At 44.2% G+C, this 15,418-nt stretch overlaps 1 protein-coding gene across 2 annotated transcripts in view; it reads left to right on the top strand.

Annotated features, from left to right (window-relative positions):
* vegfc (vascular endothelial growth factor c) overlaps nucleotides 1-15,418 on the top strand; it is an 83,437-nt gene that overhangs the window by 23,658 nt on the left and 44,361 nt on the right. For both annotated transcript variants that reach the window (XM_015954349.3, XM_054751726.2), the window contains exons 2-4: nucleotides 3,226-3,448; nucleotides 3,725-3,915; nucleotides 14,572-14,711. In XM_015954349.3, the coding sequence (XP_015809835.1) occupies nucleotides 3,226-3,448; nucleotides 3,725-3,915; nucleotides 14,572-14,711 (554 nt within the window). The remainder of the gene's footprint in view (nucleotides 1-3,225; nucleotides 3,449-3,724; nucleotides 3,916-14,571; nucleotides 14,712-15,418) is intronic.

Genomic DNA, 15,418 nt, shown 5'->3' with positions numbered 1-15,418 from the left:
ACCCAGTCTGACTCTGTTCAGTCCTCCCATTCTTTCATTCTCAGCGACAGCGGGCTGACAGGCCAGTCTGGCATGTGTGGAAAGAGCTCGCCCTCTAGTGGCATGGGAGTGAAGCGTCAGCAGGTCTGTACTGCACATGCATGGGGACTTATAGAGCTCCAGGCGTCACGTGACTCTCAAAGAGTAGACGCCATGTTGGCAGGCAACAAAGTTAAACAAAATGAATGGAATCGGCTTGGATTTTACTTCGTCGGAGTTAACTTCACACTTTAAAACCGAAGAAATCGATTCATATAGTCAGAAATTAAATAGACTAAACATCTCCGACCCTTACCGTGCCCCTGGGATACTTTTTAAAAACCCCAGAAGTTGTCGGAGCGGACTTCTTACTGGACCTGGCCAGGGAACCCCTTGGGATTTTCCCGGAGGAGCTGGCCCAAGTGGCTGGGGAGAGGGAAGTCTGGGCCTCTCGATGCTACTGCCCCCGCAACCCGACTCCGGATAAGCGGATGAAAATGGATAGGTGGACAAATAACATAGATTTACATGTATGTAGTTTAAATAGAGCGCTGTGCTGTTTGAATGTATAAACTGAACACCAAGAGAAATCACTAGTTTGATTTTTTTCCGTGAATAAAATAAATATGCCAGGCAGGAGCGTCTCAGGATCTGTCTGAGATCTGTCTCGGTGAGACAGATAATAGCAATCCAAAGTGCTTTTCATGTGTGATCTGACAATTGATCAACCATTGCTTAAAAATAAAATACAGCTTAGCCGGTTAATTGCTGTGATCATAAAACACGTAAACGGCAGCACGCAGAAATCACAAGGCAACGTTTTACGTGATGTTTACTTGTTGCTATGAGTAATAAGACAGAAAAAGCCACGCCAAAATAAGTTTAGGAAGCCCAGTAAGAATCGTAATAAAAGCATTAAAAATAAACACCATACACAGTTGAGGAAACGTTGGTTTAAGTACCTGATATGAAGCGGTCGCTGCATAAGCGAAAACCTTTACTCTCGGGATCCCACAGCTTCATTTTAGCCCGGTCACTAGCGTGTTTTATTATAATGATCCAACGTTTGCGGTGCTCCGGATCTTGGGGAATCCTGTAGATGGCTCATTCCTTATGTCGTCTGCGTCTGTTCTGCATCCTGGGGCACAACAGGAATCTACCATATTTCCTGTTTGATTGAGTTTTCCGACAATAACAAATAGTCTTCTGCCTGCCAATATGGCACCGTTTCGATTTGAACTGTTGCATGCCGGGAGACGTGACGTCAACTCTCGGAGCTCTATGGGCTCAATACACGGAAGGCAACAAACAAACGTGATCGGCGAAATTTGTCGCTGTCGCTTTTACTACCTGACACACGGGAGGCGACCCCCGGCAGCGGCAAAGCCGTCTACGCTTTCTGTTCCATGGCGAAATCGAATCTTCCGTTGTTTTGATTGGCTGTGTCAGGTTGGAGGGAATTAAGGTTATTTAAGTGGTTCAGAGTTAAAAAAGCGGTAGATATGATGTTTCACAAGGTGCTGCTAGCTATGTGAAATCTTACTTCTGATTTTACTGTATTAAAAAAAACAACAATGGGTTCATGCCATATTACAAACCAGGAAAGGGCTACTCTCTGTCTATCAGGACAAGCTTCAATTTATCACACGGTTTGGACCTCACACTAAGATGAACACAGTCACAGAAGGAGAAACGGAGTCATGTTTGCTCGGAGATGTACGGAGCATAATGCCCGCTCATTGGTCAGTGAATGAAACCTCTATTGATTGGTCCTCGTCCCAGCGACAGCGATGAAAAGTTGAAAATATTTCAACTCTCTGGGATTGCATCGCTGGGTTGCCTGTGCACGATATGTGCACGAGTGCAAAATTTCACACGCACGTTTTTCGCGTTTCGCTTTGTAGGAGGGAGACCCACGATTATCGCTTTGTTGCGCACGTCTCATTGAAAATGAATGGAGGAGAGGCGATGTTGCCTCCCATGTATCGAGCCCATTAGCCCTGAGGCAGAGGTGTCATGAGAGGGATCTCATTTTGTTTGAGACCCCCTGGTTCATAGATGTTTTGTTTCTCAAGTCTTAGCTAGGTCTTCAGCAAACTGCCATGGGAGGAATGAAGAGTCTCTTTGGGGCACATGGAGCAGGTTTCAACATCCCCTTTTTCATGCACTGAACTTCCAAGCACTGAACTGGAAGCAGTTTGCTGTTCGTGTCTTGGAAGGCTGTCAGGCTAAGCGCTTCCTTCTTCTCGCCGTCTGAATGGAGGCAGGCAGAGGCTGAGCAGCGTTGGGGCTTTTATTCTACTGACCCTTAGCAGGAGCAGCTCTCTGAGGTGCTGCAGGAGCAGACTGCTGTTTCTTCCAGTGTGCAGTAGGGGTAGGTTGAACATGAGCGTGACCACTTCACAAGTGGGCCATTCCCATCTGTACCGGGTCGGCCCGGGCCGGGTAGCCCCAGTCGGCCCCAGCCTGGCCCAGTTGATTCCACACATCCTTGTCTTAAGCCCATGTGGGCTGATTCTACCCACCAATCAGAGGCTTGCTCTAATGGAAGGTGTGAATTTGCTGTCAGCAGTGGGTGTGTTGGCCCTGGTCGGCCTGAAGCAGACCCCCTCGAGAAGAGGGCTGAGAATGAGCCTCGGTTGGCCTGGAAAAATACCAGGCCACCCAGATATGTAAACAACCAACGCTACCCGGCCCGGGCCGACCCGGTACAGATGGGAATGGCCCAAAAGCTGGTCAGTACAGTATTTGAGCCATCTGGGGCTGATCCTGTCAGGTTCTGCAGACTTCCTCTCTTAAGCCGCCTCATTTCTCCTCACATGGTCAGATGTTAGGAAGAGGGTGGAGAAAGGGAAGGTGTGGTCCTGTGGGGAGTTGGAGGTAGTGGAGTTTTGTGAATGAAGGGGAAGGGGGAGATTGACGGAGTGGAAGTGGGTGGGGAATTGTGCTAGGTTAAAGACAAATGTGAAAGAACCACTTGCTCAATATATTTATGGCTATAAAATTGTTATTGAGAGGCATGAAAAAAATGTTTGAAGCTAATTTATTTTCCAAATTTTTCCACTGCAGCTTTAAACTAGCAGCAAGTGTTTTAAAGGTAGAAAAATACATGCATAATCTGTTTTTAGAATGTGTTCATGTATGTAGCTGAGCATTAAAGTGTTGGGGTGCTGTCCTCTGATCCAAGTTGTCCCTTCTTGTTTTCAGGATGCTCCACCAGAGACAGATGTGGAGCAGAAGCTGCGTTCAGCCTCCAGTGTAGACGAACTAATGAGTCTGATCTATCCTTCCTACTGGTCTGGTCTGAAGTGCAGGTCCAGACTCTCTGCTGCCTCGTCAGCCTCCAGATTCTCCCACCGCCTGAGCCCTCAAGCTTACACCGATGAGCCGATGTATGCTGCTGCTTACCTCGATTTGGATGTATTAAAGAGTATGTTTGAAATTTTTAACAGCTAGATCATCATAAGGGCATCTTTCACGTGTTTCGAAAATAATGAATTTGTGTCAAAGACAACAGCTGAAACAGCGTAGACTGAAAGCTCCTTCTCTTCATTATCTCAGTCCAAATCAGTCTGAAGGAATGATGCTCTCTACCTTCATGTTCAGCGTCACCAGACTTTACATCGGTGATAAAACTTGCTTTGTAAGAGCAAGTGTCCTCTAAAGCTGAGAAGCAAGTGGTCATGTGCACTTTGTTTGTGTGCAGGTATAGAGCTGGAGTGGAGGAAGACTCAGTGCGCACCCAGAGAAGTGTGTGTGGATGTAGGCAGGGAGTTCGGAGCTCCCACCAATGTTTTCTACAAGCCGCGCTGTGTATCAGTGCACAGATGTGGAGGATGCTGCCACTCCGAAGATAAACAGTGCAGGAACATCTCCACTGGTTACCTCAGCAAAACCGTAAGCATCTTCTTCATCTCCTGTCACAATACTGGACCAAAGATTAGCAAGCTTTCTGCTGTAACTCAGGTACATAATGAATAAACAGAAATCGCATTATTAAGGTTAAAGAATATATATGCACAACAGTAAAGAAATGTGTGGTTGAGGATTTCTTTGTTGCACCAACTCTTCTTTGTAATAAGGTGCAGAAGTGGTAAAACAGTTAAGAGCCCACCTCATAACCAAAGGGTTGCAGGTTCGTGAGCCGCTTAGACTTTCACAGTCATTGTGTCCATGGGTAAGACCCTTAACCGTCCTTGCCTGCTACTGGTGGTAAGAGGGGCCGGTGGTGCCTGTGCTCAGCAGCCTCACTTCGGTCAGTGTACCCCAGAGTTCTACAACCACCCAAGGAGCTTCACAACACAATCTGCCACCCACCCATTCACATGCTGGTGCTGATGAGCTGCAAAGAAGCCACAACTGCCCTGGGCCACGTGAAGTGAGGTGAGGCAAGGCAGGTTAAGTGTCTTGACCAAGGATACAAACAGCAGAAATCTCTGGGGGGAGCCGGGATCAAACCTACAACCTTCCAATAACTGAACAACCCGTTCTGCCTCCTGAGCTACTACACTAATTTGGAGTCATCTGACTCTGAAAAGCTTGCTTGTTCATGTAAAAAACCAAATCTTCTTCAAACTCCATGGTTACTTGTGGAGTACCACAGGGTTCAGTGCTTGAACCAATTCTTTTTTCTATATATATGCTCCCAATTGGTAAAATCATTAGATAGCATCCACTGTTATGCTGATGATACTCAGTTATATTTATCAATTTACCCTAATGAACCTAATCTGTTAGATAGATTACAAGCTTATCTTGAAGACATAAAAAATTGGATGATTCTAAACTTTCTGGTTTTAAATCAAGACAAGACTAAAATTCTCATCTTTGGACCCGAAATTCAGAAAAGGCAATTGCTTAGCCCATCACCTGACCTGAATGGCATTAAATTAGTCTCTGAGAACAAAGTAAGGAACCTTGATGTTATCTTTGACCAGGACATGTCATTCAAATCCCAGGTTAAACAGGTTTGTAGGATTTCCCTTTTCCACATTCGGAATATTGCTGATTAGAAGCATCCTTTCCAGGAGTGATGCTGAAAAACTAGTTCATGCATTTATTACATCAAGACTGGATTACTGTAATTCATTACTCTCAGGAAGTCCACAGAATGTAGTTAAAAATCTTCAGCTTGTCCAAAATGCTGCAGCTAGAGTTCTGATGAGAATAAAAAAGAGAGACCATGTCTCTCCTGTCTTAGCGTCCCTACATTGGCTACCTGTGAAATTCCGAATAGATTTTAAGATCCTCCTTCTCACATATAAAGCTCTTAATGAACAATCAGATCATTGATGCATGATGGAGCTTTCAATTATTTTCATGTCCAGGTTAACGCCATGAAGCGTGAATTGAATAAAGGTGGCTCCACAGCATGTGGAAATTGGCTCATGTGATTTTGATTTAGAGCTAATTTAACTTGAAAATTAGTGAATCTGTAGACCGATTCGGCAAAACAACAGGAAGTCCAGTTCTGAGGAGAAAGCGAACGCACCATTAGCTGTTAACAGAAGCTAAAATATCAAGCTAACATTATCTTAACCCTTATACTGTCCTATCAGGTGACCCCACCAGGACAGTGGATGGTTCAACAGGGTTTAAAGTGTATCCCTTGGCAGGGGTGAAGGTATGCATCCCTCAGAACATTTAAAATAAAAATACACCAGGGATCCATCTGACCACATAAACAGTGCGGGAGGATTAAGCAGTTTAGTTACCTGCTGGAGCAGATTAAGATGATGTTGTCATCATCACCCATCACATTTATTGAAGTGAACCCAAACTTTAGAGACTTTCTTTCTGCCATGCTGCTTGCTCTGTTTATGGATCGCCTGCAGCCTCTGATGACATCACACTCTTGCACATGCGCTGCTGTCTATCTTGGCAAATTGCTGTCTCGTAAGTTCTCCTTAACCCTCTCAGGCTCAAAATAAGTTTTGATGAAAGGATGAACAACTAAGTCCTTCAGGGGTACTTCTGAGTAAAAAAATGCTCATGAAATACGTATGTGGAGTAACCAGGTAGGTAGGTTTTAACGTTGCAAATCTGCAACGCTTGCCTCCAGAGGGTTAAAGTAGCTTTCTGGAGTAGTCGCTTATCCGATGGCACCATCTAGTGGCTGACAAATAGTCAATCTATTTTTGTAAGATGGTGACTTCACGTTTCTTGTTTACAAATGTGCTTCTGTAGCCAACAAACAGAGCTAAAACACGTTGTTTTACAAGCATTATTCTCATCTCATGTTGTGTTTTCATATATTTATATTTTAAACACTTATTTGTGAGTGAAAACTCTGCATCAGCCGAGGTACGTCCTTAAATGTGAAGCACGTAAGCGGTAGTCTAACGCTATTAGTTATACCTGGTCGGCGCTCAGCATATGCTGCGAGTTCAATTCAGCTTCTCCGCTCCTCCCCCCATGTGGGTGGGACTTGATATGATAAGCTGACCCGCTGATGCTCAGCAACAGGGCTTCCTTGGCCTTCCTGCATTTCTGCCCAGCTAAACGCTCTGAAACGGCTGACAGTGAGAAACGCTGGATGGGTTTTTACCTCCTCCCCACAATCCTGATGAGGAGGCCACACACAGTCTGTTTGTGTATTACAGGGACTGCTTCATCGGACGTCCTGTGTCTACCCGGCACATTCACACTGCCTGTGTGTAAGATTTTTCACTCGCTTGTGCTTCATCAGGGCGCAACTCCCTGATAGGCTGAGAGCACATTCTACCAGAGTTGTATATTTTCCTCCTCTTCTATAGCTCTGAGCAGAGGTATGTCGATTTAAGACATCTGCCTGGCTGCAGTTTAGTCTTCCGCTGTTTGCTCATTTGTTCTTTTTGTGAGATGTCTCTTCAGCATCCATCTCTCTCTCTATGCTGGGAGACTCAACAGGCTAATTGAGATTAGCTGTGGCAGCTGTAAAATTCCATAGAATATGGATAATCAATAATATTGAATACTATTATTGAATTTTTTTGACAATTTACTAAAAGGTACCACTTACAAAACATTACATAATACATACAAAATAATGGATTATTCAATTTAATTGAAGGGTAAGAGCATGAAATACATACAGAAGTCAGTTAAACACCTGATATGAAAAATATGCATCGAGTCTTTTTATAAACGAAACATCATAAGTGTAGAGAACCTTTGAACTTCATTTTAATATAATTCATAAGTGAAGACCATGTTATAAGGCTAGACAATCCTCTTAACTCATTCACTGCCATTGACGACTAAAGTCGTCATTTTAAATCCAACCATTCACTGCCAATGATGACCAAAGTTGTCATTGGCAGTGAACGGTTGGACCGGTTGACATTTTTTTTACTGTGTGGGCGTCGGAACGAGCCCTCACACCCTGAGAACAAACATCTCAGCTCTAAAGGTGATCTTCATTCGCATTCGTCACACGTCACGTGATCAGGAAGCAGAAAATCCGTGTGTTAGGAGATCGTTTTGGGCCATTGCTGTAAAAAAAAGTGAGGCACGAACCGAAAAAGCGTCTGCCGATCACAATTCAACAACGGATTATGAAAGAATAGATAACGCTCGAAACTCTCGGATTCTTCCTTATGTAAGAGGTGAGTCTCCGCTTTGTTTTGTTAGTTTTGGCGTTGACATCATCCTAGCGCGCAACGTTCTGTGACTCTTAAAAAACCAGTAAAAACGGTGAGAAACGCTGACAGCGAATGGCTTCACCAATCAGGAAATGGCGGGCAGTGAATGAGTTAATAAGGTCATCAGATACCTGATGGCCTTTGATCAGCTCCTCTCCACTCTCTGCAAGACACTCAGCTGAGCAATGGATGATAATGTCCCTTTTGCCATTGATGTGACGTCATTACACAAAAAAGGTTATAGCAGAAAATGCACCCTAACAAATGTAACATACATGCATACATAACTGCACACACAGACGTAAACAGAAAGTTACCCATGAGGAATGTAAGCCTGCAACTGCATTCTAACGTTGTGGATTTTGCTATTTAACGTGATTTAATTATTTTTTTTTTATATATGTGTGGAGACAAGAGTGAAATCCGAGTGCATGTCATAATCTGTGGGCCCAGAAACTGTTTGCCCAGTGAGGGAAGTTTTCTGTTCCATCACTAGACCTGCAAATTAATTTTTTCACAATGTAACAGTACCTACTTACATAATTCTCAGTGTGTATTTTCTCATCATTAGTTTAAGTAATTAAAATTATTTTAAATGTTACCTCATTCAGTGAGTCCAACAATTCCTGTCCTTCTTCTGAAATGTCTCCAGGAGTTTGGTGGTGTACCTGCCCAAACTGGACAAAAAGGTTCATTCCATATGCATTATAATTATTCTTTTAAACTCCTTTAGATCTGAAATGAAACATAAAAACAAAATCATGTCTACGAAGACTAGTGAGATCTCACATACTCTTAGCTGCATCTCCTATTATTTTAATAAACACTTTACTGATGGTGATGTACATCTGTAGGACAAGAGTGGCATCACCGTCAGTGAAGTCTTTGATAAAATAAGAAGCTATATGGTTTCAATATTCCATATGAACCCAACTGAAGGAAAAAAAAACACCCAGGAATTACTGAACTACACTGAATTATTTCATTTGAGGTAATCAAAACAGTGATACGTGAATTAAACACAATAACACAGGTTTTCTAAACTATTGTCTTACGAATCTTAAACTGAGATGACTAACAGCTGTTTCTGGTTTATAAGTGATCAAAACTGGGTGTTGTGCACCTTAGTTGTGCCATAACTTTTCTTTTGGCTATTTATTTTTATTTAATCTCTATAAGGCTTATATCTGCCCTAAAATTACTCCTGCAGTGTTTTGACACTTTATGGCGCAGCACTGGTAGGTGGAGGAGGACCAGGCTGAAGCAGACTAGGGGACGATTACAACATTAAATGTAGTTAGTTAAAAAAAAATCTGTCAGCACAAATCATAGGCATCAGTGGGAAAGAGAGAGCAGTTGTTGAAGTGACAGCGGTATGTGTGGCCAACGTTATGGAGGCAATGTTTTAGACATACGTTTTTTGAGAATACAGCCATGGTGAGAGAACTCTGAACTAGGTTAGCCGCCGCTACATAGCTGCTAGCAATCATTGGTTCTATGCTTCCCTGCTACGTTCCCGCCAGGTCACCTCAAGTTTTAGTTAAAATGTATTCGTCCGGCGTTTACACGGCAGTCTAAGCTTCAACAGTGCCTTTTCCTAGTATGGTTAACTTAGCTAGTTAGCTAGCTACCAAGAAAGTGCACGATTTGCCAAAGCCACCGCTGCTGCTTTGTGAGCCAACAGGAATGTAAACAGTTTGTTTTGCTTAAAACTCACCTTCATGGTTCCGTATTCACATTCTTCCACGTCTCAATCTGCAAAGTCTGCCAACATATTTGAAATGTGTAGCATGAGCGAACAGTAGCTGTCTGATGAATCACAACCATCGACATACATACTGGACAATTTGTGTCCAGAGCAGCCATGTTCGGCATGTACGGCGCTCAACCACTGTAGCCACAGGTGGGAGGGAGATCTTGGGAGGAGCGCAGAGCACATTTGACACCTGCAGGTTGATGACCTCGTCAGGCTGAAGTTTACCAAACCGAAGGCGAGGGTGAGGTAGGGAGGGTGTTCACAGCATCTGTCTGCATTCCTTCGTGGGGGTTGTTGTTAGCAGCTTGAAGGCTGCTATGGCGTCAGATTCGGATAACAAGACTTTGTTTGGGTTAACAAGACTTTGTTTGGGTTAGGCGGAAATAATTTTCCTCTCTGCCTTCAGTCTTTAAACTGATCATTCAAGTCCTCCAGTGAAGCCAATTTAGGTTTTCAATCTTGTCCATACCGTCCGGTGACCCTCTCCGAGATGACATCCATTTTGCGCACCAATACCGGTATCGCCGCTAGAACGTTGTCCAGCTCACGATTCACCTCTAGTAGCGTCCCAGTCTGTGAGGTCTCCACATGGACGGTGCTTTCCGTGGGTGTGGGTCGCCCTCCAATCGCTCCCGTCTTCCCAAATTTCCAGAAAACCAGATATCCTCCCACTCCAATCAGCAGAAATCCAGTGATCATCAGGCCAAACATCCACACGTCTTCAACATCCTCAGTGGACAGCTGGGAGAGGCATACGATCCTCCACTCCTTCCAGGAATCGAGCATATACCCCGCCGGGTGTGTCCCTTGCAGGCAAGTGGGAGCCCCCTGCTCCGTTCTCATTGTTGAAAAGTTCTTATCAATCGCGTTGAATGACCAATTAATCAAATCCATGGTTAAAAAAATAGGGTTTTTCAGAAGAAATGCAGAGAAGCGCTCTGTGGGCAGACATGACAAAGAGCCTTGGGAAAAAAGATAAGGGAGCAAAAAGAGAAGCGTCTGTACTCTGCGAGTGCCAGAAGAAGAGCAGGGACACGTGTCACCGCGGGTGTCGGATACGGACATTATTCCTCGAACCTCTAGCGATTTAACCTTCCCCTCACCCCTATCCTAACCTTAACTCAGTAATTCTCAATTAAGCTTTGCATGAGTTATCTGGTTAAGGTTAGAATGGGGGTGAGGGGAAGGTTAAGTAGTTCGCAAGTCGGTCAAATGTCCGTCTCACCGCAGGCTTCGGATACCGATGCTCTGGCACAGCGCGTCCTCTCCAGATGCACTGGGGCGCCCTGATCGTCATATTTTGACGCTTGGTCACTTGTCATTTTTCGACGCTTTGGGTGTGAGAATGTGTTGGACCAGCCAGCTCCATGCTCCCTTATTGGAAGCATTGAGTCTGGGAACTCTTCTTTTCAAACAACCCCACCCCTGAGAATTCTAACTGAGCCAATCAGCACTGAGCAGCGTATGTCTCACACACACACACCGAAACGTTGAGTTCCTCATAAACGTGGCCTCCGAAGCGGACTTCGCTGCGGCTGTTTCCTCTGTTCTAAATGACTTGAACATGTCTTTAAAACCACAACAAATAAAAGTGATGAATCATTTAGTCTAAAGAAATATGTTTGCGCCTTAGCCAGACGCCATTTTTGACTACAGCTAAAAAAACAACAGCGTTGCGTGGTACAGTCGGCATTTCTGCCTTATTTCTGACTGGTTATTTTTGAGCTGGCTAGTCCCGCCCCTCACGTGCCTCTCTACCTGTGAGTAACCAAACTAGTTCTCTGTGTAGACAGACTGACATACAAGGCTTGACTTACGGTACGCAGCACACTTACCCGTTTTTCCACTGCAAATGCATAGGTCACATGCTGACATGTTTATTCAAGTCATGTGCCTCTGTAACCTTCCCTGATTGTCTTTCATTATACTCCATTACCAGTGTTTTGAAAACAAACTACTTAAAAATTAAGTTCATACATTTTAAAAGTTCATTTCAAGGAATCAAAGATCTTTATTTGTCATAGTAAACGCCAAGGACGTAATTTTCACTTAAGAAGTGGGGGGGACACAGGGTGGGGGGGGTGGGTATGGGAATCTTTGCAGTATGTTCTGATGGGGAACAGGCTTCAACACAAACTGTTGTTTTCCGCTTGGTCCTAGAGCTCAACCAGTGTCAATTTAATATAGCGTAATATTGTTTTTGGATGGTAAAAAGTGCAGGGGTCAAAACTTGACTTTGGAAAAAGTGGGGGGGACATGTCCCCCCCCCCCCTCAAATTACGTCCATGGTAAACGCAGTCGGGGCAGACGAGAAGTTCCCATCAGGAATATATTATAGATCACAGAGTGACAGGTTGTCATTTACGTTTTACATTGAAGGAGTCGTTCTGTTTGGAGTTAGTTTTATTTAGAAATTTTGTCTGAGTGCAGCCTTCTCAGCTGTCATTCATTCTGGTTACCTTGGCAACACGTGTATGATCCAAAGACTGTAGAAAGAGTTGATCAGGGAGCAGTTGTGAAATAAAATATGGACTGAATCGGATTCACACGGTTTATCTGTCGCTCCACAATTTGTCCCAAATCCCTAAATAGTGTGATTATAAAACTCACGACATCGATTCTACAATGTCAGATTACAGTCGGGTGTTTAAGCACCAATTATGTGACTCCGCTGTTTTTCCACCAAAATGATTATTTATTGGGTAAAATAATTCGTAGATGAGGAACGTGTGGACGGCCATTGGTGTTGCGGTTCCCCCATTCTACTACTAGATGCTGTTCCTACGCATAGTCTGAAGTTTTCTTATGTTCTTTAAAAACATTTCCATGCGGTTACAAAATGATGAATACAACACCAAGCATAGATTAGTTCCTACACACGATATACACACAGATCTGTGCATAAATACGGTTGATAAGTGAGGCCTCTAGAGTTCATTTCAACAATAAACTGAACTGTTCCAACAACACAGATACTCTGTATTAGAAGGGTCATAGCCACCTCCAGCTCCTTATGAGGCTGAGGTCCTTCGGAGTTAAATCCCAGCTGCTAAAATCCTTTTCACTCTGCTGTAGTCTGTTGGGGTGCAGGCAGCTCTGACTGAAACAGAAATAGGCTGAACAAGCTAGTCAACAAAGCTAGCTCGGTTCTGGGCTGCCCACTGGACTTAGTTAAGGAGATGTGTGAAAGGACGATTCTGGGGAAGATGACCTACATCTTGGAACCCCCCCCCCCCCACCACCACCACCACCACCACCAACTGCGTTACACTGTGGAGCCATGGACAGCTCCTTCAGAGGCAGACTGAGACATTCCAGATGTCAAACAGAGTGCCGCTGTAGGTCATTCATCCCTCTGCAGTGAGAGTGTATAACTCCTCAATTGAAGTTGTACTGGCATTATCCTGGTACACAAAACATCAATGCAATATTAAGTATGTCTTCAATATTTGTTCAACACTTGATGTACATCAGTATGTCTGTGTTCCTTATGCTGCATGGTTCTTGAAACCCTGGAAATAGTTTTTTTTGGTGTTGATTTTATTGGTTGAAGCTTACAATAATGGGCTCGACACACGGGAGGCGACATCGCCTCTCCTCCATTCATTTTCAGTGAGACATGCGCGACAAAGCGATAATCGCGGGTATCTCTCCTACTAAGCGAAACGCGAAAAACCTGCGTGTGAAATTTTGCGCTCGTGCACGTGTTGTGCACAGGCGACCCAGCAACGCGATCCCAGAAAGTTGAAACAATTTCAACTTTTCATCGCTGTCGCCCGGACGAGGACCAATCAACGGAGGTTTCATTCACTGACCAATGAGCGGACAGGATGCTCCGTACATCTCCGAGCAAACATGAAGGAGAAGTTATTATTATGTTTTATAGTAAAATCAGAAGTAAGATTTCACATAACTCTAGCAGCACCTTGTGAAACATCATATCTACCGCTTTATTAACTCTGAACCGCTTAAATAACCTTAATTCCCTCCAACCTGACACAGCCAAACAAAACAACGGAAGTTTCAATTTCGCCATGGAACAGAACGCGTAGACGGCTTTGCCGCTGGCCGCTGCCGCGGGTCGCCTCCCGTGTGTCAGGTAATAAAAGTGACAGCGACAAATTTCGCTGATTGCGGTCGTTTGTCGCCTCCCGTGTGTCGAGCCCATAATAGCTTACTGCCTTCAAGTGTTTACTTCAAATATTGTTATTACCTTTCTTCTTCCTTTTCTTTAAGTGTGTGTGCTGCTGTAGAAAGTGAATGTCCCCACTGTGGGATTAATAAAGTTTATTCTATTCTATGACACAACTACAGAATCAATTGTTGACCTGCAACCTAGGCTGCCCAGGTGAAACATGTACCAACGTCAGCATTTTGCAACTGCTTTGGCAGTGAGTGATGTCACATCAGCGCCAGAAAGACCCTAACACAGCGGTACTTAATAGGCAGCCCACAGGCCAGGTCCAGCCTGTTGGGTCCTTCTTTGTGGCCCCCGAACCACCAGAACCCACCCCGATCCGGCTGTCGCATTTGCACCGGAGGGGTAGGAATGGCGCTGGTGTGTATTGGTGTTTGGTTATAGTGCAGAGGTGTGTGTGGAGTATGATCCAGGACAAAATTTACCTGCCTGCCGAGGTTCCACGTGCCAGCCCCGTCACAGGCATGCATCGCTCAGCAGCATTAAATAGGAGCATTGCTGCTACTTTTATACATGTTCATAAAATAAACACATCTTTTACCCAATGCACTTCCCAAACAAGTAAAAGTGAAAGTTAAGACAACTTGGATGTGTTTTCTTCTTATTTCAATGATTTCCTGAAAATAATTTCCTTTTTTCTTCTTGTTTTAATGCTTTCCTGGAAAGTATCGGATCGGGACTGGGTATTGGCAGATGCTCAGAATGTAATGACTTGGAATTGGATTGAGAGCAAAAACATGATCGGCACATCCTTAGTCTTTAATGCAATTACAGAATTAACAGAAAGGGTTTACCTCAGTGAATAAAATGGTAACTTCCCTGCCCTTTCAGACAGGTAAACTCGAACTTGAAACCTTATGGTTACAGGGCAGGCACTTAACTCCTCTGCCACCATCGCCAGCATGATGCTAATGCTAACCTTCTAGAAGCACATTTCATGCCTGTATCCTGTCTGTGAATTGTCACTCTTCCTGCAGCTCTTTGAGATCACGGTGCCGATCACGCAGGGAACCAGGCCGGTGACCGTCAGTGTGGCTAACCACACCCAGTGCAGCTGTTTGTCTAAACTTGATATCTACAGACAAGTTCACAGCATCATCAGAAGAGCCTTGCCTGAGTAAGCTTTATCCTTTACCATAATACACACACACACACACACACACACACACACACACACACACACACACACACAGTATGACAAAAAGGATACACAACCTAAAATAACTTAACTACAAGTGAATGGCAAAACATCAGATAACTTAAACGTTGGTCTTAGATAAGACTTTAGTGTGGATTTCTTCTAGTTTGTTTTGATGATCGAGTCTCCCTCACATTCGTTGTATAGTTATTGTGTTTTATCATGCTGGATAAAGTAAAAGTTTTGCCAAATGTCTTAGGCCTAGTCCACACGTAGCCGGGTTTTTTCAAAAACGAATATCTGCCCCTCCAAAAACTTGCATCCACACCACCTCGTTTTAAAAATAAACTGTCCACACGTACCCGGATAAATACGTTGTTAAGGACATGCCAGACCTGTAGGCGGCAGTACTTCCCCGTTCTTAACCTCGTCCTTCGTCTGCGGTCTTCCGCAAGGAGCAGTAATTCCGCTTGCAAAAACAAACAAGCAAAAAGCGCTTGGACCATTGATAAAGCGTGCGCAGCTCTGAGGGCATCCATGCTGTCGGCTAGTGTAAACACAGGTCGCACACGTGATGTCAGCATTTTTTTGTCGCGGAAAGTGATGTTGTGGACCTTAAAACTCCGGTTTTGTCTGTCCACATGCAGACACCCAAAACGGAGAAAACGTTGGCCGGAGTTTTTAAA

This window comes from Nothobranchius furzeri, chromosome 7 (genome assembly GCF_043380555.1).
Source record: "Nothobranchius furzeri strain GRZ-AD chromosome 7, NfurGRZ-RIMD1, whole genome shotgun sequence".
Taxonomy (NCBI): Eukaryota; Metazoa; Chordata; class Actinopteri; order Cyprinodontiformes; family Nothobranchiidae; genus Nothobranchius; species Nothobranchius furzeri.
This window is presented reverse-complemented; position numbering and strand designations above follow the sequence as displayed.